The 27271-nt window shown below is 49.6% G+C and overlaps 1 protein-coding gene across 9 annotated transcripts in view; it reads left to right on the forward strand.

Annotated features, from left to right (window-relative positions):
- The window catches only part of Ccdc57 (coiled-coil domain containing 57), a 97806-nt gene that overhangs the window by 50842 nt on the left and 19693 nt on the right, over positions 1 to 27271 (forward strand). For 3 of the 9 annotated variants that reach the window (XM_087909640.1, XM_048429262.3, XM_085694215.2), the window contains 5 exons: positions 579 to 752; positions 6157 to 6370; positions 12164 to 12285; positions 18145 to 18333; positions 18800 to 19016. In XM_087909640.1, the coding sequence (XP_087765766.1) occupies positions 579 to 752; positions 6157 to 6370; positions 12164 to 12285; positions 18145 to 18333; positions 18800 to 19016 (916 nt within the window). Of the gene's footprint in view, positions 1 to 578; positions 753 to 6156; positions 6371 to 12163; positions 12286 to 18144; positions 18334 to 18799; positions 19017 to 21091; positions 21723 to 27271 lie in introns of those variants that run through there. The other 6 variants (XM_085694213.2, XM_085694212.2, XR_015003370.2 and 3 more) reach the window with 6 other exon arrangements.

The raw sequence follows: 27271 nt of genomic DNA on the forward strand, positions 1-27271 counted from the left end.
TCTGTCTGCCTCTACTTCCCAAGTACCAGAACTACAGACATGCACCGCTACATCCTGCTTATGTGACGTTGGCAATTAAGCCCAGGGCTTCATGCATGCTAGGCAAGCACTCTGTCCACTGCACTGCACTAGCCCATCCCTGCCTTTCGCAGCCTCCCCCTGTGCTCACCTCCCTCTTACCTCCTTCTTGGTCTTTTGAAATGGTCTCACCACAGAACCCTGGCTGTCCTGAAACTCACTCTGTAGGCCAGGCTGGGCTTGAACTCTTAGGAGTCTGCCTGCCTCTGCCTTCCAAGTGTTGGGATTAAAGGTGTGCGCCAACTCACCTGGCCTGTCATCTGCCCTCGTGGTGGGAACGAGGGCTCGGGAGAGGATGGTAACCCGCTTTCACTCACACACTTGCCAGTGAGCTTTGGTGTCTAGCATCGACTGCACAGAAGTGCAACACACAGGGCAGGTTTGCAGATCATCATGTCTAGCCAGAGCAGAAACCGGCCACTGACCCTGCTCCACCCCTGCACCTTCCTAGGACAGGCCCCCACCCCTTCCTAACATTGCCTTCTGAACTGATTGCCTAGCTGTGGCAGAAACCCCTGGAGTCGGTCACTGTCCTGCACGAGCTCCCCAGTGAAGTGGACCAGGTGCACCTGGAGGTTTTGGAGCTGCAGAAGCAGGTGGCTGAGCTACAGAAGCATCTCAAGACGCCCCAGCCCCAAGGAGAGCCTTCTCTCATGGAGCAGCTACAGAGAGAGGTGGGTGCTGGACATGGATGAGTGTACCCATTTCCTTCCATCCTGGTTGTCACATGCTTGCTGGCCTGTGAGGCCAGAGGGTGGTGTTGAGAGGTGACTAAGCAGACACCTCCTCTTTCCATCCGCTGTTTTTCTCTGTGAGCCTACTCACACCTCTGCTCACTGTTCATTTCTTTGGCTTGACATACTACTGCTGGAATGGAGCCCATGCCCTCTTTGGCTCCCTGCAGAGAATGCATTTCTCTCCATAAACAGGTTTAGGCTGTGGCTAAGAAGGCACTGTGCACAGACCTGGTCTGCCTGCCTGTGAGAGGAGGGGCCACGGGGCACCCTCCTCGGCATCTGGTTAGTACTGTGACCAGCACGGAGACCCCCTGGAATCCTGTGACAGAGTCCTCCCTTCCCATTTAAGGCCCCAGTGGAACCATGGGTAGGAAGGGTGACTGGGGCAATGTGTACTGACTAACGGTGACCTTCTGCCCCTGCCCTGACCTGCTATAATCTGCTGTGAATGACCTGTGATATGACTCCCTGCCAGTTGACCTGCAGTGACAATGATGACTTAAGGTCACCTTTGACTACCTGTGCTGACCTATAATGGCCCATGGCCACTTGTGGTTGCCAGTGGTGACCTGTTAATCACCAGAGGTCTTAAGGCATTCAGCTGAGAAGTTGAAGACAGTATATGCCCTCATGGCCACATTACAAGAACAGGAACAGAGCCGATAGCCGCTGGCATAGGCTGTATCTAAGAACAAACAGAAGAAGAAACAGCAGGGTTGGGAGCTGAGGGAGCCTGAGGCTCCAGCAAAAGACTCAACTGGACAACACTGAAGTACTGAGCAGTGCTAGTCCCTAAGGGCTTCTGCTCCTAGGCCTCCCAAGACTTCTCCACATCCATCAGTCCAGAGAAAACAGGTAGGCCAGCACTAAATGATATACACTAACTTTAAATTGTGGTAGACTGGGTTAAAGCAGCAGGCCCAGATCTCGGCAGTCACACAGGTCAAGCACAGTTTCCGGGTATCTCCATTCCTGTGGGTCTTAACACCTATGGTTTGGGCACACTGTGAGGTCACAAAGCTCAGGAAGCAAGGAAGCTTGGGCCCGCCTGCTGGACAAGGCCCCAATGCTGGCAACCAATGCCCAGCAGCCTGTCCCCGACCTGGACCAGGGAAGCTGGAAGCTGATCAACGATGTCCTCAGGGATCCTTGCTGATGTGTAGAGACATGGAGGAGACATACGCGTGCCCGGTCCCCGTGTCCCGAGGGCCTTCAGCCACCAGCTCCCGTGTCCCAAGGTTGATCCAGAATCTCTTGCTCCAGTCCCGGGATCAGGGCTCCTTGAACAATGCCAGTTCCAGATAGATATATTAGGGCGATAGAGACGTTAGCTGTGAAGGGTTCCAGATAGATATATTAGGGCGATAGAGACGTTAGCTGTGAAGGGTTCCAAATAGATATATTAGGGCGATAGAGACGTTAGCTGTGAAGGGTTCCAGATAGATATATTAGGGCGATAGAGACGTTAGCTGTGAAGGGTTCCAAATAGATATATTAGGGCAATAGAGACGTTAGCTGTGAAGGGTTCCAGATAGATATATTAGGGCGATAGAGACGTTAGCTGTGAAGGGTTCCAGATAGATATATTAGGGCGATAGAGACGTTAGCTGTGAAGGGTTCCCAATAGATATATTAGGGCGATAGAGACGTTAGCTGTGAAGGGTTCCCAATAGATATATTAGGGCGATAGAGACGTTAGCTGTGAAGGGTTCCCGATAGATATATTAGGGCGATAGAGATGTTAGCTGTGAAGGGTTCCAGATAGATATATTAGGGCGATAGAGACGTTAGCTGTGAAGGGTTCCAGATAGATATATTAGGGCGATAGAGACGTTAGCTGTGAAGGGTTCCAGATAGATATATTAGGGCGATAGAGATGTTAGCTGTGAAGGGTTCCAACTGACCATCTCAGCCAAGAGAGACTACAGTCCACCAGTTCATAGGAAATCCTGACGTGATCTTGGCCAAGTGGGCAGGTACATGAAGAAATGGACGCCAGAAAGGAATCTCATCAGGCAGAGGCACTTGCTGCCAAGCCTGAGGACCCAAGCTCAGTCTCTGGAACCACATGGTAGGAGAGAACCAGGTTCCACAGTTGTCCTCTGCAGTGTGTACACCATGCCGTGCATGCACAGCACCCCAGACAGACAGGCACAACAAGACAATCTTTATAAAGAAAACGTGAAGTGACTCCTCTGTCAGAACATCAGTGTGTAGACACAGCAGACAAGGCCGTGGAGTGCCAGCCACAGTGTCTCTTCCACGCCCAGCTGACCTTGATCACAAGGTGAAAAACTCACTGGAGAAACCTAAGGACACCCATCTTGACCAACATCAGCAGCTGGACACTAGGGTCTGCGCCCAGGTGGAACATCCCCAAGACGTACTTTTGGGGTTTAACTCCTCTGGACACTTAGATGTCAGTACCATGAAATACAAATGAAGACCGGGGAACCTTCCAGCTATGGGAAAATCCTTGCACATCCATACTCTGGGGGTCCCAGGCTCTGGACAGGAGTCCACCTTGGAGGGACATCCTCAGAAGACCAGGGGAGGACGGTCACCAGGATCATCAGTGTGCCTCGATCTTTCGTGGGACATGCAGAACCGCAGTGTGTAGTACACGGCAGGAAAGCACACTGGGACGTGCAAAACCTCAGTGTGTAGGCAGGAGAGCACACTGGGATGTGCAGAACTGTAGTGTGAGGCAGGGAAGCCCACTGGGACGTGCAGAACCGCAGTGTGTAGCACACTCCAGTCTCCCCCCACCCTCCAGTCTTCAGGAAGAGCTTATGTGCAGGGAGCTGGGTGGGTAGTGAGCAGGGCAGTGGCAGTTCCCAAGGCAGGAGTCTGAGACAACTGTCCTTTCAGCTTCTATCAAAGGCTAGTCTTAAGCTAGCAGTGGTGGCACACATCTTTAACTCCAGAACTTGGAAGGCAGAGGCAGGCAGATCTCTGTGAGTTCAAGGCCACCCTGGTCTACAGAGAGAGTTCCAGGACAGCTAGGGCTACAAAGTGAAACCCTGTCTCAAAAAACAAACGAGAAAAGGTAGTCGTCTCTCCCTTGCCCAACCAAAGAGCCAGCGAAGCTGGCCACTCTGTTCTGTGACACTGTGCACACGGGTACCTGTGCAGAACGCCATGGGCAGTGGGTGGGGTGCACTGCCATCCTCCATGCCTGACCTCGGCCGGGCCCGCTGTTTAGTCATGGCTGGGGCCCAGGTTATCGCTTGCTCCCAGGTCTGCCACCTCCATCAACTCATTTCTAGCCCCATGTCTTCCTCTCCTGTGCTGGAGGGAGTGGAAGGGATCGTCTCTGGGGCAGTGTTAGCTGCTGGAAGCTTTAGCCCTGGCCTGGGAAGGAGCCCCTGTGACCCATGGAGTCCACTGGCATTGACCACAGCCTCCTGAAGGGCTTCAGTCTAGGCCTTGGCGAATCTCATCAAGACATTTCTTCAGATTTCCGTACTGTCCAGATTTTCACCATACCAAGATGGTGTCATAGGTGGCAGGGTGGGGTCTGCAGCCCTGGGACAGGTGCCAAGGAGTGGGTTGCCACAGTGTTTACTCGAGTGCTGTAGATCAGAAGACATTTCTGAATGTGTCTTATGTTGTAAAATACTTATTTTGTGGATTGGTTTTTCGAGACAGGGTTTCTCTGTGTAACCCTGGGTGTCCTAGAATTTTCTCTGTAGACTTGGCTGGTCTTGAACTCACAGTGATCCACTTGCCTCTGCCTCCTGAGTTCTGGGATTAAAGACATGTGCCACCATACCTGGCCCAAATAAAAATTATTACCAGCTGAGCCCAGAGAAATCATTCCATATCCTCCAGGCAAGTGTGCTCCCAGGAACAAGACCTCATTGAGCCTCTTGTATGGTCACACATACAGGCTCTCGACTCAGGGTACATCAGGTGCTACGCCTTACCAGGTCTGTCACTTGAATGAAGACAGTTTCTGACAAGTTTTGTATTAAATAGAGTGCTCAGCCTTCGAACTGACAGGAATCTCCTACTAGACTAGCCCTACAAGGTAGAGCCCCAGCCTCCCCCTATCCAGGTCAGCCCACCTCTCCTAAGACCTGAAATTCTCTGTATTCTGAAGGCCACTTGAGGTGTGGGATGCCTGGGCCTAGAACAGCACTCTCTGGGCGCACCATGTACTGCTTGCCTATCTTGGTCCTGAAGGTCCACAGAACCTTCTCTGACCCCTGTGCTGTGTCCTTCTGCAAGCTCCTCAGTCCCCTGTGGCCTGCAGCATCGGCCAGAAGCACCTGAACGCAGTCACCTACAGGTGCAGTCACCCACTCACTCCAGGCTACCTGAAGAACAGTAGCACCCAGAGGGCACAAACACATGCCAGCCCTGGCAAAGACCGGGAAACCAGAGCATGCAGGATGTTCCAGGACATGGAGATCTAGCACCCAGAACAGCAGACCGTCATGACGTCTTATAACTGTCAAGACTAGGTGGCCATGTCAGAACCTGGTTCTCCAATGCCTATATCCCCTTAAAGTCGTGACTGTATTCTGTGTCTGTTGACCCCCAGTCCAGGCTGGGCTGAGTGAAGGACACATGGTTCCAGAGGGCTCATGTCTGTTTGACCTTCTCTCCAGCAGCCTTTGCTTCTTCCTGCACCTTCTATAGGAAGGGAGACCACAGCTGGCCCACAGGGTGGTAAGGGGACTCTAACAGGCAGGTGGAGAAGGGGTGAGCCAGAGGAGAGGTGAAAGGAGAGGAGACGGAAGGGCATGCCAGCCCTTGGGCAACAGGGGAGGAGGACATTGGGAAGGTCCAGTCAGCACAGGTCAGAGGTCAGAAGCAGAGTAGGCCCATAGCAGTGAGAAGTGGCTTGGCCGCAGGTCCCTGTGTCCATACAGGGTTCAGGCTTCCCAGGTCATGGAGTTGCTGGAGGCTGCCGGGCCTTCTTTCCTCCAGAGCAGGGCCCTGTGCTGGTTGAGTGTAAGTTCTCATTGTCTCCACTTGAGAGACACAGAGCTCAGCAGGAGCTGATGGGAAGGAAGAATGCCGTGGGCTTGCAGTGGGTGGGGAGGCTGAGAACTATGCAACCCTCCCCTGTTCTGGGAGAGAAGTAGCTCACTGAAACCTGGGTGCTGTTCCCAACTCCCAACTCAGTTAAAGCGTGGGAGAAGTCACTCTACTGTCTTTTCTTTGGAAGGATGTCACCAGTGAGCCCCAGCCATGGTGATTCTGAGAGGAATGGTGGGCAGCTCGGTGGGCCATGCCGTGGGCTACCTCACCATCTCCCAGCCTGCGTGATGTCCAGTAAGCTCTCTGGAGTGTCCCTCAGGGCTGACTCTTGGTTGGGTTTTGTGTACAGGGCCTGACTAACTGGAGATCCCTGGTCACAAAGGGCCAGCTGGAGTTCCCTAGTCTCCCCCAGGAAGGGGCTCAGCCTCCACAGACCGTATCAGTGCGACATCTGCAAAGGAAGCTGAAGGACGCAGCCAAGAAGATCCTCAGCCTCACCCTAGAGAAGGAGCAGCTCCTGGAAATGGGAAACAGACTCCGAGCAGAGCGGGGGCTCCCTAAAGGTAAGTACCTGGGCAAGGCTGGTGGGCCAGGCCACAACTGGGGTCATGCCAATGGAGAGGGAAGCTGGTGCCATGATTCTGCCCCAGGAGGCCAAAAGAAAAAGCTTCCTGGCTTGCTTGCCACAAGCCTGGGGCCAGAGGGAGGACTGCAGGCTGGATGGGATTCACAGAGGCCACTGGTGGTGGACCGGAGCCAACCAGACGCCTCAGGCACAGGGCAGGGCCTCAGCTCAGCACTGGGTGTCCCTTGACCCACTGCTCTGGCCACATCTGGAAGGAACAGCCGTGGAGCAAGCAAGGGTCCTGTGAGGCAAGCACCAAGGCGGTCCCAGGCCAGCCCTCTGTGGGTGTCCCTAGGTCGTGCAGCGTTATCTACAGTCCTACAAAAACCAAGCGATACTTGAGTCCCGGGATTTTTCATTTGTTTGTTTTCATTTTGTTTGTTTTAAAGCAGCCAGGTAGAGTGGCTCGTGCCTGAAATCCCAGCACTCAAAAGACTGAAGCAAAAGGATCACAAATTCCAGGCAGCCTGGGCTGTGGTGTGAGACCCTATATTAAAACCAAGCACGACTAGAGAGATGACTTAGTAGCTAGCAGAGCTTGAAGTGCAGATCCCAGGGCCCACTGCAGGGTCCAGGCCAAGACCAGCCAAGGAGCACAGCCCTGGGAATACAGATATATAAATGTATATAAACATGGGCCTGTCACTACAGTCCTGGGAATACAGATATATAAATGTATATAAACATGGGCCTGTCACTACAGTCCTGGGAATACAGATATATAAATGTATATAAACATGGGCCTGTCACTACAGGCCAGGCAAAGCAGATACCCACAGGGCTCCTTCCCCTTCCTACTCCTCCCTGTGTCTGCCCAGCAGTGCTTCCGTCCTCTCGAAATGCTGCCTTTCACCGTCCATGGCGTCCACCTTTGTTTGCTTGCTTGTTTGTTTGTTTGAAGATATAGTTTTCATGTGCATTGTTGTTTTGCCTACATGTATGTCTGCGTGAGAATGCCAGATCCCCTAGACCTGGAATTACAGATAGTTGTGAACTGCCATATTACAGATAGTTGTGAACTGCTTGGAATTAAACTTGGGTCCTCTGGAAAAGCAGCCAGTGCTCTTAACTACTGAGCCATCTCTAAAGCCCCTTGGGTTTTTTTGTTGTTGTTTGTTTTGGGGGTGGTGTTGTTGCTGTTGTTGTTGTTGTTGTTGTTTTGAGACAAAGTCTCATATAGCTCAGGTTGGCCTCAACAGAACTCTCTATGTAGTCAAGAATGACTTGAACCTCTCAGCCTTCTGCCTCCACCTCCCAGGTCCTGACTTGGGTTACCAGCTTTCACTAGCACACTCAATTTTCTATGAGCTGAGGATCAAATCCAGGGCTTCACACATGCTGGGCAATCACTGCACTAAGATACGTTCCTAGACCTGATAGCTAGTGTTTTAATCCAGCACAAAGCAGACTAATTCAGGAACATGGTGAGTAAGACCAGACTGTGCTACAGAGTGAGACCCTTACATAAAAAACTGAATCAAGGGATTGGAGCGATGACTCAGTGTTTAGAGCACTTGTTGCTCTTGCAGAGAACCTGGGTTTGCTTCTAGCCCCCACTTGATGCTCACAACCATCTATAACTTTAGTCTAAAACCCTCTTCTGATGCTCTTGGCACTAGGCATGTGTGTGCATACACGTGGGCAAACCACTCATACACATAAATAAAATAAATACATAAATCTAAATTTTAAAAAAACACAAAACAAAAATTACAGGAAAACATAAATGAGTAACTGGAGCTAATTCACATCTTCCCGAAGAGGCCAGCCCCTCTTTGTCTCCCTGTTATATGTTACATGTTTATCCTTCCAGTCCATGTGCACACCGTGTCCGCTTACGCCCAGCTCACATCCTCATCCCGAGACTTACAGGCACACGATGTGCACACAGCCTCCTTAGCAAGCTGATTCCTAGAAGAGATAGAACAATGGCCTCATTTATTTCTTCCTTCTTCCGGTGGCCTGTTGGTGGCGTCTGCCAGCAGCTTAGTGTCTGTCTGCCCCAGCCTACTCTCTGCTCTCCTCTGGAAGAGACAGCATAGCAGAGAATTAGAATCCCCCTTTGACCAAGCCCCATAAAAAGTAAATATTCGCTAGGAAATCAGGATAGGTAAAGCATCTCATTGTTTTACTGTGTGTATCCTCAATTTTTGTGGGGTTTTCCCCATTGTATTTTGCTATATTTTTATTATACTTCTGATTTATCTACTAGGTATCAAACCCAGGCCTTGTGCATGCCAGTCAAGCAGTCTTCCTCTGAGCTGCATCCCCAGCCCTGCTGATGAGAATGTGATTCATCATGAGTGATCTGGGGAGAGCTTTCCATGCTGGTGGCAATGGTGCCTATGATCCCAGCACTCAGAAGGCCCAGGCAGGAAGGTCAGGAATTCAAGACCAGCCCCAGTCAAAAAGTTTAGCGAAGGTAATGGGGCCTCAGCTAGCTTTTCCCTGTGGTTATATCGGTGTGGTTCTGTTCCCTAACGCACGCCTGCACACGCTGTCAGATCTACGTGTTTAGTGATTACAATGGCATATGCATTTGGAAGCCTACTGCAAAAATACACTAATTCTGAAGAAATGGCGTTAGCACAGACTCTCACCATATGGACCACTTGAATGAACTGTTGCAAACCCCGTGTCCTGCTGCTGTGCATCTTCTGGGCCCTAGGGCAGCCTTTTTCGCTTGGCCTCTGCAGACTCCACTAAAGCAGCTGCCTCCTCTGGAGGAAACCTGACTTGCATTTCATCCTCTGAGGCTTTTCTTTTAGCTGTTCCTTTAGCAAAACCTTGAGGGCAGAGCCTTCCTCAGTCTCCATGTCTGAAAGGGATCTTGGTTCAGCTGCTGTCCAAAACCATGGCTGAGCTGGAGCCAGAACTTCGGTGTTTGGTTTTGTTTTTGAGACAGGGTCTCACTGTGTAGCCCGGGCCAAAATCCTTCTGCCTCAGCCTCTCTCATGCCGGAATCACAGATAAATAAGCCAAACCTGGCTCCTGCAACCTTTTTTTAGAGAAGTTTCTCACATCTCCTAAACAGTAGCCACAGGCTGGCCCTTCTCAGAGGAGGGTCCGTTGCACACCCACCGGCCACTGTCCGTTGTCTTCCCATCCTATGTTGCTCTGTGCAGCTGGGGCTCAGTTTGGTTTGTCTTGATAAAAGTCCATGTGTTTTTGATCTTGGGATACATTGGTTTGTTTGTTTTTCATCCTCTTGGAAACTTAGCCACAGGAACTAGGAAGGGCTCAGTGGTTATGTACTTGGTGAGTAAGCCTGAGAACTGGAACTTGAATCCCCAGTTCCAGTAGATGTGGTAGCCAGAGACAGGATCCCCAGAACAAGCTAGCTATGGAGCTTGGCTGTATCAGTGAGCTCTGGGTTTGGTTGAGAGACTGCCTCAAGGAATAAGGTCGATGGGCCATCAAGAATAATTTCTGAGGTCAACCTTGGACCTCAGAGTCCACATGCACACAGATGCATGCATTTCCACACACGTATATATAATCTTTACACACATAAAATAAAACCATGTATACACACATAAAAGAAGAAAAAGACATAAACTCCAGCCATTGTTCCTTTAAATGCTGTTGCCCCTTTCTTTCTCGTCCCTGTGTACCTCACTGTGGTAAGGCGTGTGTTTCTGTCACTTTCCAGGGCCTTCTAAAGTGGCTATTGAAAGCCACTAGATTAGTTCCTAGGGGCCATCAGCTACCACCTCATCTTCATTCCTTTTCTTTATTTCTTCTTCTGTGAGTTTAAGGCCAGCCTGCTCTACACAGAGGAAGTTCCAGGGGAGCCAGGGCTACACAGTGAGACCCTGTCTCTGGTAATCATTGGCCTTATGTGAGACTGGGTGTCACGGCACATGGGAGACTACAGGGGATGGATAACTCTGGGCCACCTTGGCCTACAGAGCAAGACCTGCTTAAAAAAAACAAAACAAAAAACCTCCAAGTTGTTTAGGTTAACCTAAAACAAATCAAGTTAAACGAATAAATCAAATTATTCATTTGCTTTTAAGATCATTCCTCAGTGAAAGAGCACAGAATCATCTATTACAACCTTAACTTTAAGTTAATGCACATAAATTTTCCCCTCTTTCTTTAGGTTTTTTATTTTATTTTATATGTATGAGTGTTTAGGCTGCATTTATGTCTCTGTACCATATATGTTCCTGGTGCCAAAGGAGGCCAAAAGAGGGTGTTGGATTCACCAGAATTAGAGTTATACATGGTTGTGAGCCACTGTGTGGGTGCTGGGACCTGAACACGGGGCCTCTTTAAGAGCAACAAGTGCTCCGAACAGCTGAGCTACCTCTCTAGCCACATCCACCCCCATTTTTTTTAAAAGGGGATTTGCTGTGTTGTCCAAGCTGGCTTCATCCTCAGTATCCAGAGCAGGAGGGACTGCTCGTGTGTGTGTGTGTGTGTGTGTGTGTGTGTGTGTGTGTGTGTGTGTGTGTGTGTGTGGTGTATGTATGTGTGTGTGGTGTGTGTATGTATGTGTGTGGTGTATGTATGTATGTGTGTATGTGTGGTGTATATGTGTGTGTGGTGTGTGTATGTGTATGTAGTGTGTGTATGTGTGGTGTGTATGTGTGTGTGGTGTGTGTATGTGTGTAGTGTGTGTATGTGTGGTGTGTATGTATGTATGTGTGTGTGGTGTGTGTGTATGTGTGTGTAGTGTGTGTATGTGTGGTGTGTATGTGTGTGTGGTGTGTGTATGTGTGTGTAGTGTGTGTATGTGTGGTGTGTATGTATGTATGTGTGTGTGGTGTGTGTGTATGTGTGTGTAGTGTGTGTATGTGTGTAGTGTGTGTATGTATGTGTGGTGTGTGTGTGTGTATGTGTGTATAGTGTGGTGTGTATGTGTGTATGTGTGTGTGGTGTATGTATGTATGTGTGGTGTGGTGTGTGTGTGTGTGTGTGTGTGGTGTGTGTGGTGTGTATGTGGTGTGTATATGTGTATATGTGGTGTGGGTGTGTATGTGGTGTGTGTATGTGTGTGTAGTGTGTGTATGTGTGTAGTGTATGTGTGTGTGTGGTGTGTATGTGTGTGTAGTGTGGTGTGTGTATGTGTGTATGCGTGTGTGGTGTATGTATGTGTGTGGAGTGTGTGGGGTGTGTGTGTGTTTGTGTGTGTAGTGTGTGTGTATGTGGTGTGGGTGTGGGGTGTGGGGTGTATATATGTGTGTATGCGGTGTATGTATGTGTGTGTGGTGTGTGTGTGTATGTGTGTGTGGTGTGGGTGTGGTGTGGGGGGTATATGTGGTGTGTATATGTGTGTATGTGGTGTGGGTGTGTATATGTGTATGTGGTGTGTGTGCATGTTTGTGTGTGGGGTGTGTGTGGTGTGTATGTGGTGTGTGTATGTGGTGTGAGTGTGTATGTGTGTATGTGTGTGTGGTGTGGGTGTGTATGTGTGTTTGTGTCCTGTATAGGCAGATTCATACTTTGATGCACTGCCCAGAGGCCTGTTTTAGTGACTGTTAGTAAAAATGCATTCGTCTTGCTGTTCTGTGCAGCTGTCTGCAGGTTAGTGTTGCAGGTTACGATTAGGCTGGGAAACTGCATGTGTCACTGGGCTCTGCTGGGGGTGGTGTGGCACCTCTCACACTCGACCTGTACTCCCAAGTTCTCAAGAGTAGAAATTGCTTTGGTTTGCTGTTCTTGTGTTCAAGAAATCCTGTATGATGTACATGGGGAACCAACCCTTTCCTGATCCTGTTTTCAGGGAAACTGACTCCTTGCCCACTTCCTCCCACCTCTGAGTCCCAGGACCCCCGTGAGGTGCTGGAGGTGCCTTTGGACCATGTCCTACCTTTGGGACAGCTGCAGCCCCACTCAACAACTCAGGTAACTTCTTCACCTAAGAAATCTGCGTTAACATTTTCCTAAGTGCTAAGTATAGGTTCTAAACTGCAGAAGACGCAGGGAGGGCCTCGTCTCCAGCGCCCACCGTGGAGGGGGGGAATAGATTCTCATTAGACAAACTGCAGAAGACGCAGGGAGGGCCTCGTTTCCAGCGCCCGCCATGGTGCTGGTAGCGTCATACTCACACTCTTCAGCTCCTTTGCTTTTTATTTGTTTTGGGTTTTGGAGACAGAGTCTCACTGTGTAGACCAGGCTATCTTGAACCCTGGGTCTCCTGCTCAGCCTCCTGAGAACAGGAATTACACAAGTGCCCGACCATTCCTGGCTTCTGGATTTGTTTATGGCTTTAAGCAACGAATCATACATATGACGTACATATTTTTACTTTGTTGGTTGGTTGGTTTGTTTCTTTGTTTTTCAACACAGGGTTTCTCTGTGTAGCAGCCTTGGCTGTCCTGAAACTTGTTCTCTAGACCAGGATGGCCATTGCCTCCTGAGTGCTGGGATTAAAGGTATGCGCCATCACTGCCCAGCTGTTACTATATTTTTAATCTTTACCAATATAATTTTTTTTTTCCGAGACAGGGTTTCTCTGTGTAACAGTTCTGACTGTCCTAGAACTAGCTCTTATAGACCAGGCTGGCCTCGAACTCACAGAGATCCTCCTACCTCTGCCTCCGGAGTGCTGGTATTAAAGGCGTGCACCACCACCGCCCGGCTCAATATAAATTTTAAATTTGATTTTTAATAAAAAATGTCTTGGGGCTGGAGAGATTGTTTGGGAGTTGTGTTGCCCTTCCAGACAATCTCAGTTTGTCTCCCCATGCCACTGTCAGGCAGCTTACAGCCTCGGTAACCGCAGCTCCAGGGGAATCTATCTGAGCTTGCTTTCTACTGAAACCAAGGAAACTTGGGGAGAAAAGGGTTTAATTGGTTTACCCAATCATATCCATCATGAAGGGAAGTCAAGGCAGAAACCTAGAGGCAGAAACTGATGCTGGACACGGTGGTGCCCACCTTTAATCCCAGCACTTGGGAGGCAGAGGCAGGCGGATCTCTGTGAGTTCAAGGTCAGCTCTGGACTACAAGAGCTAGTTCTAGGACAGCTGTGGCTGCTACACAGAGAAACCCTGCCTCAAAAAAAAAGAAAGAAAGAAAGAAAGAAAGAAAGAAAAAAAGAAAGAAAGAAAGAAAGAGAAAAAAAGAAAGAAAGAAAAGAAGGGAGGGAGGGAGGGAGAGAAACAGGTCATGGAGTATGCTACTTACGAGCTTGCTCCTTATGGCATGTGTGCTCAACTAGATGTTACGTTTTTGTGGGGTTTGTTTATTTGTTTGTTTGTATTTTACATGTATTGACGTTTTGCCTGCATGTTTGTCTGTACCCTATGTGGGTGCCTAGTACCTTGGAGGTAACGAGGAGACATTAGATCCCTAGGAACTCGAGTTACAGGTGGTTGCTAGCCACCGTGTAGCTGCTGGGAACAAATCTGGTTCCTCTGGAAAAGCACCCAGTGCTCTTAACTGCTGAGCCATCTCTCCAGCCCTTAGCTTGCTTTTTTCTACAGTCCAGGACCACTTGCCCAAGGGTGATACCACCTACAGCGGGATGGGCAGAACCCTCCCACATCAGTTATTAATAAAGAAAATATCCCCGAAGACTTGCCTATGGTCCACGGAAGTAGACATTTTCTCAGTTGAGGTCCCTCTTACCAGATGACTCTAGCATGTGTTAAGTTGACAAAAACTGACCACAGCTGACTCTTTACCAACCAGACACAACAGAACATCAATATAAGCCACAACTTTTCATTTCTTATTTAGTGGTTGTTAGTAAATAATGTTCCTTCTGCGACTCTGTGCAGCTGTCTGAGAGTTAGGCCTCCGGGTTCAGATCAGGCTGGATGTCGTGCCCTGTGTTCCTGAGCTCTGCTCGTGCTAATATCAGTGTCACAGTATAACATACAAGGCAACATTTAAAGGTCTCAGTGTTGCTGGGCGGTGGTGGCGCATGCCTTTAATCCCAGCACTTGGGAGGCAGAGGTAGGTGGATCTCTGAGTTCAAGGACAGCCTGGTCTACAGAGTGAGGACAGCCAAGGCTGCACATAGAAATCCTGTCTCGAAACACACACACACACACAAAGTCTCAGTTTAAAATGTAAATGCTTGGGCTGGAGAGATGGCTCAGAGGTTAAGGATGCTGACTGCTGTTCCAGAGGTCCTGAGTTCAATTCCCAGCAACCACATGGTGGCTCACAACCATCTACAATGAGATCTGGTGCCCTCTTCTGGCATGCAGTCACATATGGAGGCAGAACACTGTATTGTATACATAATAAATAAATAAAAATCTTTAAAAAAGTTTTAAAAATAAATAAATAAAATAAAATAAAATGTAAATGCTTTAGCTAGGCGTTGTGGAGAACGTCTTTAATTCCATCACTCAGGAGGCAGAGGCAGAGGCAGGTGGCTCTCTGTAGAAAGAGACCGCATGTTTGTCTCCCAGCTGTCCAGCCTCCCTCAATAACCACACAGAAACTGTATTAATAAAATCACTGCTTGGCCCATTAGTTCTAACTTCTTATTGGCTAGCTTTTACATCTTAAATTAACCAATTTCCAGTATTTTATATTTTACCATGAGGGGGGCAAGGTTCCAACATTCCTGTCTCTGACAGCGGCTCCAAGGCTTAACTCTGCCTTCCTTCTCACAGCATTCAGTTTAGTTTTCCCCACCTAGCTCGGCTCTACCCTATTACAGCAGAGGCTGTGGAGAAATGCTGATTGTTTAGTTTGTTCCCAAACCTTATTCAGTGTTCTTACACGTTCTGCTATCAGAGATGGCGCTCTCCACAGTGGGCTGAGCCCTCCATATCAACCATTAATTAAAAAAAAGAAAACCTCAGCTGTTTCTACAGGCCAGTCCTATGGGGGCGTTTTCTCAGCCGTGCTCCCTCTTCCCAGATGGCTCTAGCTGTGTAATAGTGGCAGAAAACTACGCAGCACAGGGTCCGGTGCCCTTCCACACAGGGCATATGCACTCATAAGTACAGACACACAAATAAAAATAAATCTTTAAAACTTTCTTGTAATTTTTTTTTTGAGACAATGTTTCTCTGTAGCTGAGAAGGGCCTGGTACAATTTAGACTGGGCTGGCCTCACAAAGCCCTGTCTGCCTTTACCTCCCAAGTGCAGGGATTAAAGGCCTGCTCTACCACACCCAACTTTTAAAATTTCTTACAGCCAGACGTAATGGTTATGGTCAAGGATTGGGGTGTAGCTCAGTTGTAGAACACACATGTAGCTTGTGCCAGAGGCCCTGGGTTCCTTTCCTAACGTTAAAAGGTCAATTCCAGCCATTTTAATCCTTTGCCCTGATGGAGATTTTCCGTCACTCAAAGAAGTACCTTCTTCTGGTGTGGTGGTACCCACCTTTACTCCCTGTATTTAGGAAGCAGAAACAGTCAGATCTCTGTGAGTCTGAGGCCATTCAAAGCTACATAGTAAGACCCTGTCTCAAACAAACAAAAGAGAAGAAGGTCTGTCTTCAGGTTTTACCCAGAACAGTGTCATGACCTGCAAGCTATCCATCCTTGGACAGTCCAGTGTCCAGCACCGCTCATTCTACCCTTAGCTGAGGTTGGGGGTAGGAGGTCTCCTCACCCTGCCGAGGTCTTGTGTCTCTGCCGCAGGGATGTTTATTCCTCTTCATCCTTCCCACAAGCTAATTCAGTCCCATTGATGGGTGAAGCACAGCAGACCTGTGCCTTGGAGCTGTGTGTGTACATAGAAGTGGCTATTGGGTTTTCGAGACAGTCTTGCAATCCTTCTGCCTGGGCTCCTAAAGTGCTAGGATTACGGGCCACCAGTCAGGACCAGCTGGGTTTGTTTTTTTGTTTTTTTTGTTTTTTTTTGTAATCTCAGTACTGATTCATATTTGTTGAATAACTGCAAATGTGTTCTCCCAGAAGGAATTTGCAATTTGTCTTTTCAGTTCACTTAAAATAAATTAAAAGAATAGTGATGTTTTTGCCCTGGGGCGATGTAGATTCTAAGTTTATTCCCAGCCAGGTGGGAAGAGCCAGCTCTGAGCCAGGGAGCGACATGCTGACCACCACTGGGGAGGGCTGCTGAGGCTGTGAGGTATGGTAGGGGCAAGGGCAGAGCTAAAATGTAAAAAAGAATATCAGGACATCAAGAAGAAAACATCAAGGCTTAGGCCTTAGCAGCTGGATGGGGAAGCGGGGCTGGGGGGGGGCTGGGGAGGACAAGCTGGAGGTAGTCCTTCTCCTTCACACCTGCGGCCAGCCCGAGGCCACACATGAAGAGCAGAGTCAAGGACAGAGCAAGGCCACAGGAAAGAGGCCTGGGGAGAAGAGCTGAGCCGCAGAGGTCAGAAGAAACTGAGCAGGACAGGCCGAAGAAAGTAGGGCAGGCCCAGGTGTTTTCCCCAGTACACCACGCTCCCCGTGGAGGAAACTATAAAGGAAGCATTGAGAAGGGTGGCTGAGTCCAGAAAGGAGGCCTGGCTCAGAGCGGAAGGGTGCTGCTCCCACACTGCTGGAAACTGGGGCATCCTGGGATACCTGCCCCACCACCTCCTCCAGACTCTCCATGGACCCACACAGGCGCTCCTGACCTACGAAAGGCGATCTGTAATCACCAAGAGTTTTCACCCCAACCGGTTGGGAATTCTCAGTCACTTGCACTGGTCAGTCAGTGCTCAAACTTTGCAAACAGGTATTGTCTGAAGAAATCTTTCCCGCACCCAGTAAACAAGCCTGCCGTCCATTGCAATAAAACACGCCTGTTATATGAACTACTTCTTATGTAAAACTACATTTGTTTATTACATCTACTGAAATAATTTAAAACTCTAGACAAGAAACCGGGCACAGTGGTTCTTACCAACACTGGAGGCTGAGGCAAGAGGATGGAGATTTAAAGCCAGCTTAGGCCGTATACTGAAGCCCTGCCTTAAAATGAAGAAGAAGATAACAAAAAAGAAAGAAAGAAATGAAAGACAGCTGGAGAGATGACTCAGTGGTTAGGAGCTCTGACCACTTTTCCGGATCTGGTGTTTGATTCCCAGCACCACATGGCAGCTCACAGCCATCTGTAACTCTAGTCACAGGCAATCCCATGCCCTCTTCTGGCCTCTGTGCACACCAGGCATGCATATGATACACGGGCACACATGCAGACAAAATACCTATACCCATTATAGGAAAAGCGGAGGTCAGTGACGGAGCTCATAACCACTGCCAGCCAAAGAGCTCTAAGTTAAGCACCAGGGTGTGTGTGCAGGGTGTGTGTGCTGGGTGTGCTCACTACTGTGCCCACTGGAGAACAGCCCGTGCGGTCTGCACGCTCCCACCCACTGCTCTGAGCTCTGCGAAGGCCCAGCAGCTTTTTCCGGCCTGTTTTCTTCCACGATTCCTTTCACACCACGTATGTGGTTCTCCTTGATGTCCCCCGCCTCCTTTCATGCAGAGCATGGATGAAACCAAGCACTCAGAGTGCGATGGGCAGAGTGGTCAGTTAGGGACCAGCCGACCAGGTGCTGTCTTGGCTGGGCTTTACTGCCCTGATCTTGGGGAAGAGACTTCTGCTTGGAATTCATAGCTTCCTTCCCCAGAAGGTGTGAGAAGCACTTTGGTCAACTGGAGGGAGCTGGTTGAATTTGTTCTATGTAGTAAAACAAGCAGGTCCTTCCTTTAAGGGCTGTCATCAAATGAAGAGTCCCTAGTCCCCGGATTTGGGGAATGTTTCTTCCTAATCTCATGGGAAAGCTCATATGCAATGATATCAGTTCCTGAATTTCTCTTGACTTTTCATGGCAGGACCCCAGGCACACCAAGAGAAAATGTGTTTCTGGATATTCAGGGAAAGATCAACCACACTCCGCCCAAGCGGTCAGCAAAAGCAGCACTGCACAAGGCTCCAAGGCGGGCATGGCATCTACCCACAAGGTCAGCAAAAACAGCACCACACGAGGCTCCAAGGCAGGGGCAGCATCAAGGCCTGCTCAGGTACAGCCACACTCTGAGGTGCAATGGTTTCTGGGAGTGTAGATGGGAGCTGGAGTATGACCAGACTTGGTGTCTACACACACTCGAGTGTGGAAATTGTGGGAACTCGAGCACTCTGGGCACCTTAGGAAAGGTCTCACTGCTCTGATGTCTGCCATGGATTTCCCACTGGGTACTTCATTTCAGAGTGGCGGGGCAGGGGAGGGATAGACGCCGGGACAGCTGGTGTACATTTACCCACCCTTCACACTCTGGTAGGAACTACCACCTTCAAGGTTCTGTCCCCTCACCTCTATCCTGGACTCACTTGGGCTTCAGGCACTCAGCTGCCTTCCAGGGGCCCATCCCCATCTTGAGGAGGGTCCTGGTCTCCTTTTCCTGAGGAGAGCGGAAAGGAGAACTATGAACTTCCCAGGGCTGAAGAGAGGGTAGCTATCAAAGACAACTGTCCTCCTAACTTCCACAGAGACAGCACAGAGTCCCCACAGAGACCTGGAAGTCAGTGTATCAGAAAGAAAACAGGTCCCCACCGCTGCCACCACAGGCTCAAGAAGTCCCCGAGGAAAGTGACCACCACAGATCGTCTTCACTGGCCAGCAGTTCCCTCCAGGACACCTGGAAGCTGCTGGACCTGGGGTCCAGCCTTTCGGGCGTCGCCTCTCAGGATGACTCTGCTGCTGCAGGTAGGAGAGCTGCTTCCTGACTAACAGAGTGGGGTACCAAAAGGAGCGGGAACAGCGTGGCCACCATGTTCTCAAGTGATTGCGGTTGATGTGTGAATTCTCTCCACCCTCTCAATCTCCTAGGCCTGCATACTTTATCTCTTGTGGGGAGCCAGAGTGTCCCATGCCATGATCATACAGCCCTGTAGGTCAGGAATGTCTCACAAGCTGTGTCCCCAGGGCCCCTTAGGAGAGAGTGCTCTGCTTCTCTAGAAGAGCCAGTGATGGTCGCAGTGAAATTCTTAGGAAAACTTCTCTAAAGGCTCACTTTGGGGGAACTGTTTGAGATGACACGAAGCAAAAAGGGTGGAGGGAGAAAAAGTGGTTTCAAAATCTAAGCCAGACAAAATGAACAAAAAGCCTGGCATGGTTGTGCACCCCTTCAATCCCAGTACTCAGGAAACAGAAGCAGACAGAGCTCAGTGAGTTTGAGGCCAGTCTGGTCTACAGAGTGAGTTCCAGGACAGCCAGGGTTACATAGAGAAACCCTGACTCAAAAAGGAAAAAAAATAAAAAAATCATAGTCAGTGGCATCATGTTGGGGTATAAGAGTTCCACAGTCGCCCGAAATGGAGTATAACAGAGGTTTATTTATCTAGGGATAAACTCACAGAAAGGGGGCGATCACAGTTCTCTGTATGCGCTGGGAACTGGAACCCAATCCAGCTTTCAAGAGGCCATGCATGCTTTTCATCTGCACTGATAGTACATGAGACCACATCCAACATGGGTCGGTATTTTTTTTTAACTATAAACTGATTGGCCCATTAGCTCAAGCTTCTTATTAACTCTTATAACTTGTATTAGTCCATTATTCTTGTCTATGTTTGCCACGTGGCTCAGTACCTTTTTCAGTGAGGCACTCACATCTTGCTTGTTCTGTGGCCAGATCAGGACTGCACACCTCTTCCCAGAATTCTCCTGTTCTCATTAACCCGCCTCTACTTCCTGTCTGGTTATTCCACCTATACTTCCTGACTGGCTGCTGGCCAATCAGCGTTTTATTAAAACACAGTTGACAGGCTACAAACCATTGTCCCACAGCACTCCCCTCCTTTTTTTAAGGAACAAGAACTCTGAACCTAATATCCTTTGTTTAGCTTTTCTCCTGACTATTATCCATAATAACTTGTAACCAACATTCTAAACAAAGGAAAATATCCATAGTCCGTTTCTTGGGAATGTGGGCGTAGTTTTCCAGGCTACTTTCTGCTGATTGGGTTTGATGATAATCTTATGTGGACCTAAAGAAAATTTATAATTATCATCAAATCATGACTGGCGTATCCTGTGAGGCTTGATCATCTCAGGTAGCAGTCTTGAATTTGTTCTGGATGTAAAACTCTGACATCTGGGCCATCTGTTCCTACTGGAGATTTCTCAGAGGATCTTCCTTGAAGTGGCTCAATATCTTAAAGGCTATTGGCTGACGGGTCCACAGCAGTGATGCAGAACTGATGCATGATTCTGGTGTCCTTCTAGTGTGAGCCCTGGTGTCCTGGTGTGTTCTCCACAGTTGTTTTTAGGTCACTTCCAGTCCTTTGCCATTACAAATAAGATGATGTAAATGTCCCAGCACTCAGACTTAGGAGGCAGAAACAGAAAGATCTCTGAGAGTTCAAGGACAGCCTAGTCTACAAAGGAAGTTCCAGAATAGCCAAGGCTACACAGTGAGACTCCATTCAAGAAACAAAAGAGGAAAATAGATCCAAGACAGAAAGTCCAAAGAAGAAAGAGCTCTCAGGAAGCCTAGCAAATCACCCACAGAATAATGAAACCTACACCCAGAAATTTGTAATGCTGCCAGCACCAAAGGAGGTGGGTATGGGTATGTGTGAGTGCAGGTACCCCGGAGCCAGAGGCATTGGATCCCCTTGGAGCTGGAGCTACAAGGAGGTTATAAGATGCCCAAAGTGGGTGCTGGGAACTGAACCCAGGTCCTCTTGAAAAGCACTTACCTGCTGAGCCATCTCTAACGCCAGTGGCCAGTGCTGTCCTTTTGAATGAGGACAGAGTAACCTGATTTCTCACCACAGGGAGGGAGCTGAGAGGCAGCACAGACAGGCCTGCTGCACTGGGGAACAGCAGAAGAGCACTCGGTGACAAAGAAGCCTGAGCAATGTCACCACCAGCTGCCTCTCACCTGAAACAAGCTCACAGGTAACCAATACAGACAGGTTGCCAAACCACACATCTGTCCATCCTCAGCTGAGCGTCTCAGTACAAAAGAGCCACGCAGAGTCCTGACAGGCAGCAGACACGGCTGGTGTGTGCAAAACTTACAAAAGCAAGTAGATTACGGAACCTTAAATTATCTTATTTTTATTGTCCTTTCAACTATGTATATTACGTGTGCTTAATGTTTTTGTTGTTTGTTTTATTTTGTTTTGTGTTTTTGAGACTGTGTCTCACCACATGTTTCTGTCTGGCCTGGAATTTCCAGTGATATCCCAGGTGCTAGGATTACAAGAATTACAGGAACTACACCCTGGTTGCTTTAAAGAGTAAGGCGTGGTCAGCCCCACAGATGCATCAAGGATCGGATAGAGAAGTGACCCTTATTTTGTTTTGATTTGATTTGGTTAGCCTGAAACTTGCCCCAGTCTTCCTGCCTCTGTCCCTCGGTGCTAGGATTATAAACACGGCCATTATGCCCACAACCCCTGAGTTTTGCCTGGTGTAGATCACTGTTGGCTTGAAGAGGGGTCTCAGTGGGATGAGGTCATCACTTTAGTCTTCTCTGCCGAGTCCTTCAGCAGAGAGTGGGATGGAGAGCTCGGAAGCAGCAGTCCGGAGGCCGCAGCTGAGGGAGGGGCGGAAACAGAAGCCTGAGGAGCCTGCCTGTACAGGGGGTGAGGTGGGCAGAGATGACGGGAGACAAACTCAGAGGGCAGCCCTGGGAGTGACTGGAGTGGAGGGTAGATCGGCTGCCCACACTGACAGGCAAGCTTTCCCCAAGCTTACAGACTTTCCAGGTAGCCAGTGGGAAACGGTCATGGCACAGCTGACCTGATGAAACAGCTCTGACTTTTGAACAGTTAGCTGGTGGCCACGTGCAGCCTGGGAGCTGACGTGACAGCAGAAGTTAACCAAAAAGTTCCAAGTGGAGGGTGGCCTGAGGGAGTGAAGGGTGGCACAGATCAGGCAAGATGCTTGGAGCTGCGAGTCACTGCATCCCAGTGCAGGCGGCATAGAGCAGAGCTCCCAGCCCATGTCTAATGCAGCACCGAGTAGAGAGCCACGGGGACGAGCACTGGCCATACCCTGCCGCACACCGGCCAGAACACAGAGAGCCACGGGGACGAGCACTGGCCATACCCTGCCGCACACCGGCCAGAACACAGAGAGCCACAGGGACGAGCACTGGCCATACCCTGCCGCACACTGGTCAGAACATGAGCTTGCATCAGCCTGCAGGACAGTGGGAGGACGCTGCCTCTGGTCGGCCCTTTCGGGTCCTGCCCACTCCTCCACTGATTGATTTTCGTCAGCGAGGAGAATGCTGCCCTAGAACCCACACACCTGCTCCGCATGTCCCAGGGCATTGCCTGCAGGACCCAGGCCACCTTCCTGGAAGCTGCTGCTTGGGGCTCTCAGTGGGAAAGATTGGTAGAAGCTGAGCTGCCATACCCAGCCTGAGTGTGGGGTGTGGCTGACAGCTCCTAGCACCTTTTGTAATAAAAGTAAAGTTAAAAACAAAACCAAACAAAAACCTACATTCCAGCAGAGATTCTGGCTTTGTGGTTCACTCTACAGAGGATTTTGCTGAGAGGAAAGACGGACGTTATCAGTGCAATCTTGTGGTTTAGTCAGCCCTGGGTTCCTGGTGCAGCCCTGGCATCTGGGAGGCTTGACTGAGATCTGTCACTGTGAATGACAGATCTCAGTGACTCAGATCTTGTAATGACTTGAGGACCTTATAGGTGGACACACTGATACCTTGGGGGACAAGGTCTCTCATGAAGATGTGGCTGGCCTCACCACGTTAGTGGGTGGGATAGGATCAGTCCCCAGTCAGCCTGGAAGTCTTGCTTCAAAAACTAGGGTGGGATTTCTAAGTTTTACACTTTCAGTGCATCGTGAACGGTAGACTGACCATTCCACGGTTCTGGGCAGCTAGCAGCGCTGATGAAACAGCATGGAAGGGACCAACATGTAACTGTGTCCATGTTTAGAAACAGGAAAGCCCACTGAGGTGCTGGGGCCCAGCATCCAGGAGGTCAAGGTGGGAGAGGCATGAGGCACCCTGGCCACCATGCTGGCACCCTACACACACCCTGACGTCTATCCCCCCTACACACACCCTGACGTCTATCCCCCCTACACACACCCTGACGTCTATCCCCCCTACACACACCCTGATGTCTATCCCACCGCACACACCTACCCACCTGCAAGCCAGCTTTCCTCTCTCACCTTCACTCTTACAAAGCCTTAAGGCTGCCTGAGCAGTGCTGGCCCAATGCCTGGGTCCCATTCTCCTGCTCCTGTGTTACTGCTTAGCCCAGGAGTCCAGCACCCACCTGCAGACACAAGTCGGCATTCCCACTGCTGGAATCCCTCATGCCCACCCCGTCTCCCTAGCACCTGCCTCCTCCCCAGACCGACCCAACAAGTCAACCTTACCCCTCCCCAGGCCTTGTTCTTTCTCATATTTATATTGAGTCCCTTCTCTCTCTTCAGAACGACCCTAAGGGTGGAGACACCTGAGACTTTGCACTGGATGCTGGACTCCTAATATCAAGCAGCCAGTATGCAGGATAGAGGATTGACGGAGGGCTGCAGCCTGGTATGGGGAGGGATGACAGAGAGAATTTCAGGAAGGAAGACTGATGGCTGACGTAGACACCGCAAAGCTTGGGGCTGGGCCACGCTTGATGGTAGAGCCCTAGCCTGACATACAGGAAGTTCTCCGCGCATCCCCAGCACACCTCCCGCCAGCGAAGGCTTACCCCTCATAGTGGTGCCGCCTATAACTCCAGTAGCCTGGAGCAGGAGAATAAAATATTTCAAGACAGACTGAGTACATAGCAAGACCCTGTTCAGGGAAGAAAAATGAAAAAGAAAAGGCTTTAAAAATACATGTACTTCCTAGATGAAAGTATTAAATATGATCAGGGCAACGGTGTTCCCCAAAGTGAAGAAACCTTTAGTGTAATCCTAACTGAAATATGGACAGACTTTCTCTCAAAGCCAAACAAGTGGATTTTCAAGTTCCACTGCAATGAAATGCCTGGGGAAGGGAGTCAGCCTGCTGCAGCCTTCCACACATTAAGCATAAGACAGATGATGCAAGGTTACGGCATAGCGGTGACAGAGGCTCCCCTCCCCTGTGCAAGGCTCTAGGTTCATCCCCAGCACACACACACACACACACACACACACACATGCACGCACACGCACACTGGGGATAGCAGACACTAACACAAGAAGGAAAAACCAGAGCAGAACTTGTTCACAGTTCTGAGATGGGGATTCTACTTCAGCCTGGGCAACACTGTGGGACAGTCTTTCAGAGAAGACTAGCCCATTGGCAGAGACTTGCCTGGTATTTCCAAGGCCCTGGGTTATCAGCAGCACCAAAAATAAGCATAAAGATCAAACTGGAAGGGTTCCTTATGCATCCCAACAAAGGCCAAAACAGCTGCTCCATCTGTTCACCTGGCCAGATACCTCTGAAGATCACAGGTCCCAGCCAGAGGCTTCAGAAAACCTCCCCCATCTGGAGGACCTGTTCCCAAAGCTCAGTTCTAAGGCAGTCTGCCTTACTGCAGAGCAACTATTGGTGCCCCCAAATGTTTTCCCCAGGAGTTAGTACAGTCCAGCCTCCCTGGTGTCTGACCCAGGTGTGCAAGTGGCAGACATGCCAAAGGACAGATTGCCTCCCCAGAGGAGAGGGGCTCCAGTGACAACTGTGTTATGCCTTCCACCTCCTTGAGTCGAAAAACAACCTGTGCAGGCCTCAGCTGGAGCACCAGCCTCCTCTGCCTGACTCCAATCGCCCACTGCCTAGTTCCCTTCCACCTACCCAGCTGCCAGGGCCAGGTGCACTATCCTTAAACACACACCTTTGCCCTTTTCCTTCCTACAACACGTAGCCCTAGGCAGCTTGCTTCTTTATTGTCTCTGAAGATCTTTTCACAGTACACGGGCTACAGATCTTTTGGGTGGTCCATCGCGCTGCGATGTCTCACGGTCCCCCCGCGTCGTCTTCCACACTAGATGCAGTGGTGCTGTGTGTGTCCTTGTGCTCGTGGGAGCCCACGGTTGGACAATTATCTAGACGGGAAATAGCTGGGTCAAAGGTGTGAGTGGTTTGAAATGTTACCAAACTGTTCTAAAAAAACCTGGCCCTGTGCCTGCAGCTGCCTGCAGGGTGGAAAGCAGCCCTCCCCACCCCAGTGCCCTGGACTTTGTCCCAGGTCTGTTTCTCAGTCTGATAAATGAAAATTGATACTTCATTTTTGGTTTTAGTTTACAATTTTGGGGGGGTGGATTTGGGGGTGGGGTTCAAGACAGGGTTTCTCTGTAGCTTTGGAGCCTATCTTGGAAATCACTCCATAGTCTGGGCTGGCCTCAAACTCACAGAGATCCGCCTACCTCTGCCTCTGCCTCCCGAGTGCTGGGATCACAGGCATGCGTCACAACCGCCTGGCAGTTTGTTTTGTTTTTAAAACAGAGTTTCCTGTAGTTCAGGTTTGCTTCAGACTCTGTGTAGCTTAAAATGACTTTGAACTTCTGATCCTCCTGCTTCCAACTCCTTAATTAGCAATCACTTGTTTTGTTGTTGTTCAGTTTGTTGCTGGTTTAGTTTTTTGTTTGCTTGCTTTTAAGATAGGGTATGACTTCATAGCACTGACTGACCCAGAACCATGCACAAGGTAGTCCAGGCTGGCCTTGAATTTACTAAAAAATCAACCTGCCTCTGCCTCCAGAGTGATGAGATTAAAGGTGGGCACCGCCCCTCTCAGCAGTGGTGAAGCTTCATGGTTGGATTTAATGTGGATTTGTGACCTTTCCACAGAGGGCAATTGGGGAGGTAGACAGGTGCTCTAGACAGGGACTTTCTAATAGGAAAGGGACAGGCGATGGGAGGCTAGATGCAGGGCCGAAGGTCATGGGCGTGGAAGCGCCTGAGGAATGTGGGTACTAGTTGGGACTAGCTCAGCCCCTCCCCGGTCAGCGCGGGCTCCGGCAGTTGGTCTGCTTCTCTCATCAAACTAAGGGCTAGACATGCAGCGCAATGGTGGGTTTGGTTTATTTCTTTAAAATGCTGTGAATTTTTTTTTAGCTCATTCTCATGGAACAGGCCTATAATTCTTGCCCTTGGTAGGCTGAGGGAAGAGGCTCATTATGAATTCAAGGCCAGCCTGAACTACGTAGTGAATTCAAAACTAGCCTGGGCTACATTCTTGAGTCTAAAGGCAGAAGAAAAAAAAGATGGTTTGTCGTTTGAATTATTAAGATAAAATGCCCTGTAGTTCAAAGCCATTTCTTAAATCCTACTTACACAGCTCAGCATCTGTGCAGACACTAACAGTGACAGTGACCACACTCTATCACCAAACAAAAAGAACTCAACAACTGCTCCTTGTCTGGCCTGATCCTGGAGCTACCCTGTCCCAGGCCCTCCACCTCAGGCCTCACCAGGAGAGCACTCCAGGCCTGAGTGTTTCCAGCAGGGAAGGAGAGTGGGGGAGAGGGGAGCAGGCAGCAAGAGGGCACTGGGCTGGACCTGGGCACACTCACAGTGGCTCCTCCCTGGCTCTGTGAACCCAATAAGCTTCTGTTTCTAGAGAAACTAGACATTTCTTTAAAATGTTCACGTTGAGAACAAAAACAAAACAGTTCTTTTGTTTGTTTTTCTTCTCTGTGAAGCCCTGGCCATCCTGGAACTCGCCCTGTAGATCATGCTGGCCTTGAACTCAGAGATCCACCTGCCTGCCCTGGAGTGCTGGGATTAGAGGTGTGTGCCAGTTGTAAAACAGTTCTTTCTGGGACCTTTGTGGGTAAACGTGCTTGCAGATCAAACATGAGGACCTGAATTCAGATACCAGCACCCACATCAGCCAAGCGGGGCAACATGTACCTGTCATGGCAGATCTTGGGCGTACTGGCAAGCCAGTCTAGCTGAAACAGGATGCTCCAGATTCAGTGAGAGACCTGGTCTCAAAACATTAGGAACCCTTAGCAAGGTGTGATGGCACACACCTTTA

Source organism: Myodes glareolus, chromosome 9 (genome assembly GCF_982192425.1).
Source record: "Myodes glareolus chromosome 9, mMyoGla1.1, whole genome shotgun sequence".
Classification (NCBI taxonomy): Eukaryota; Metazoa; Chordata; class Mammalia; order Rodentia; family Cricetidae; genus Myodes; species Myodes glareolus.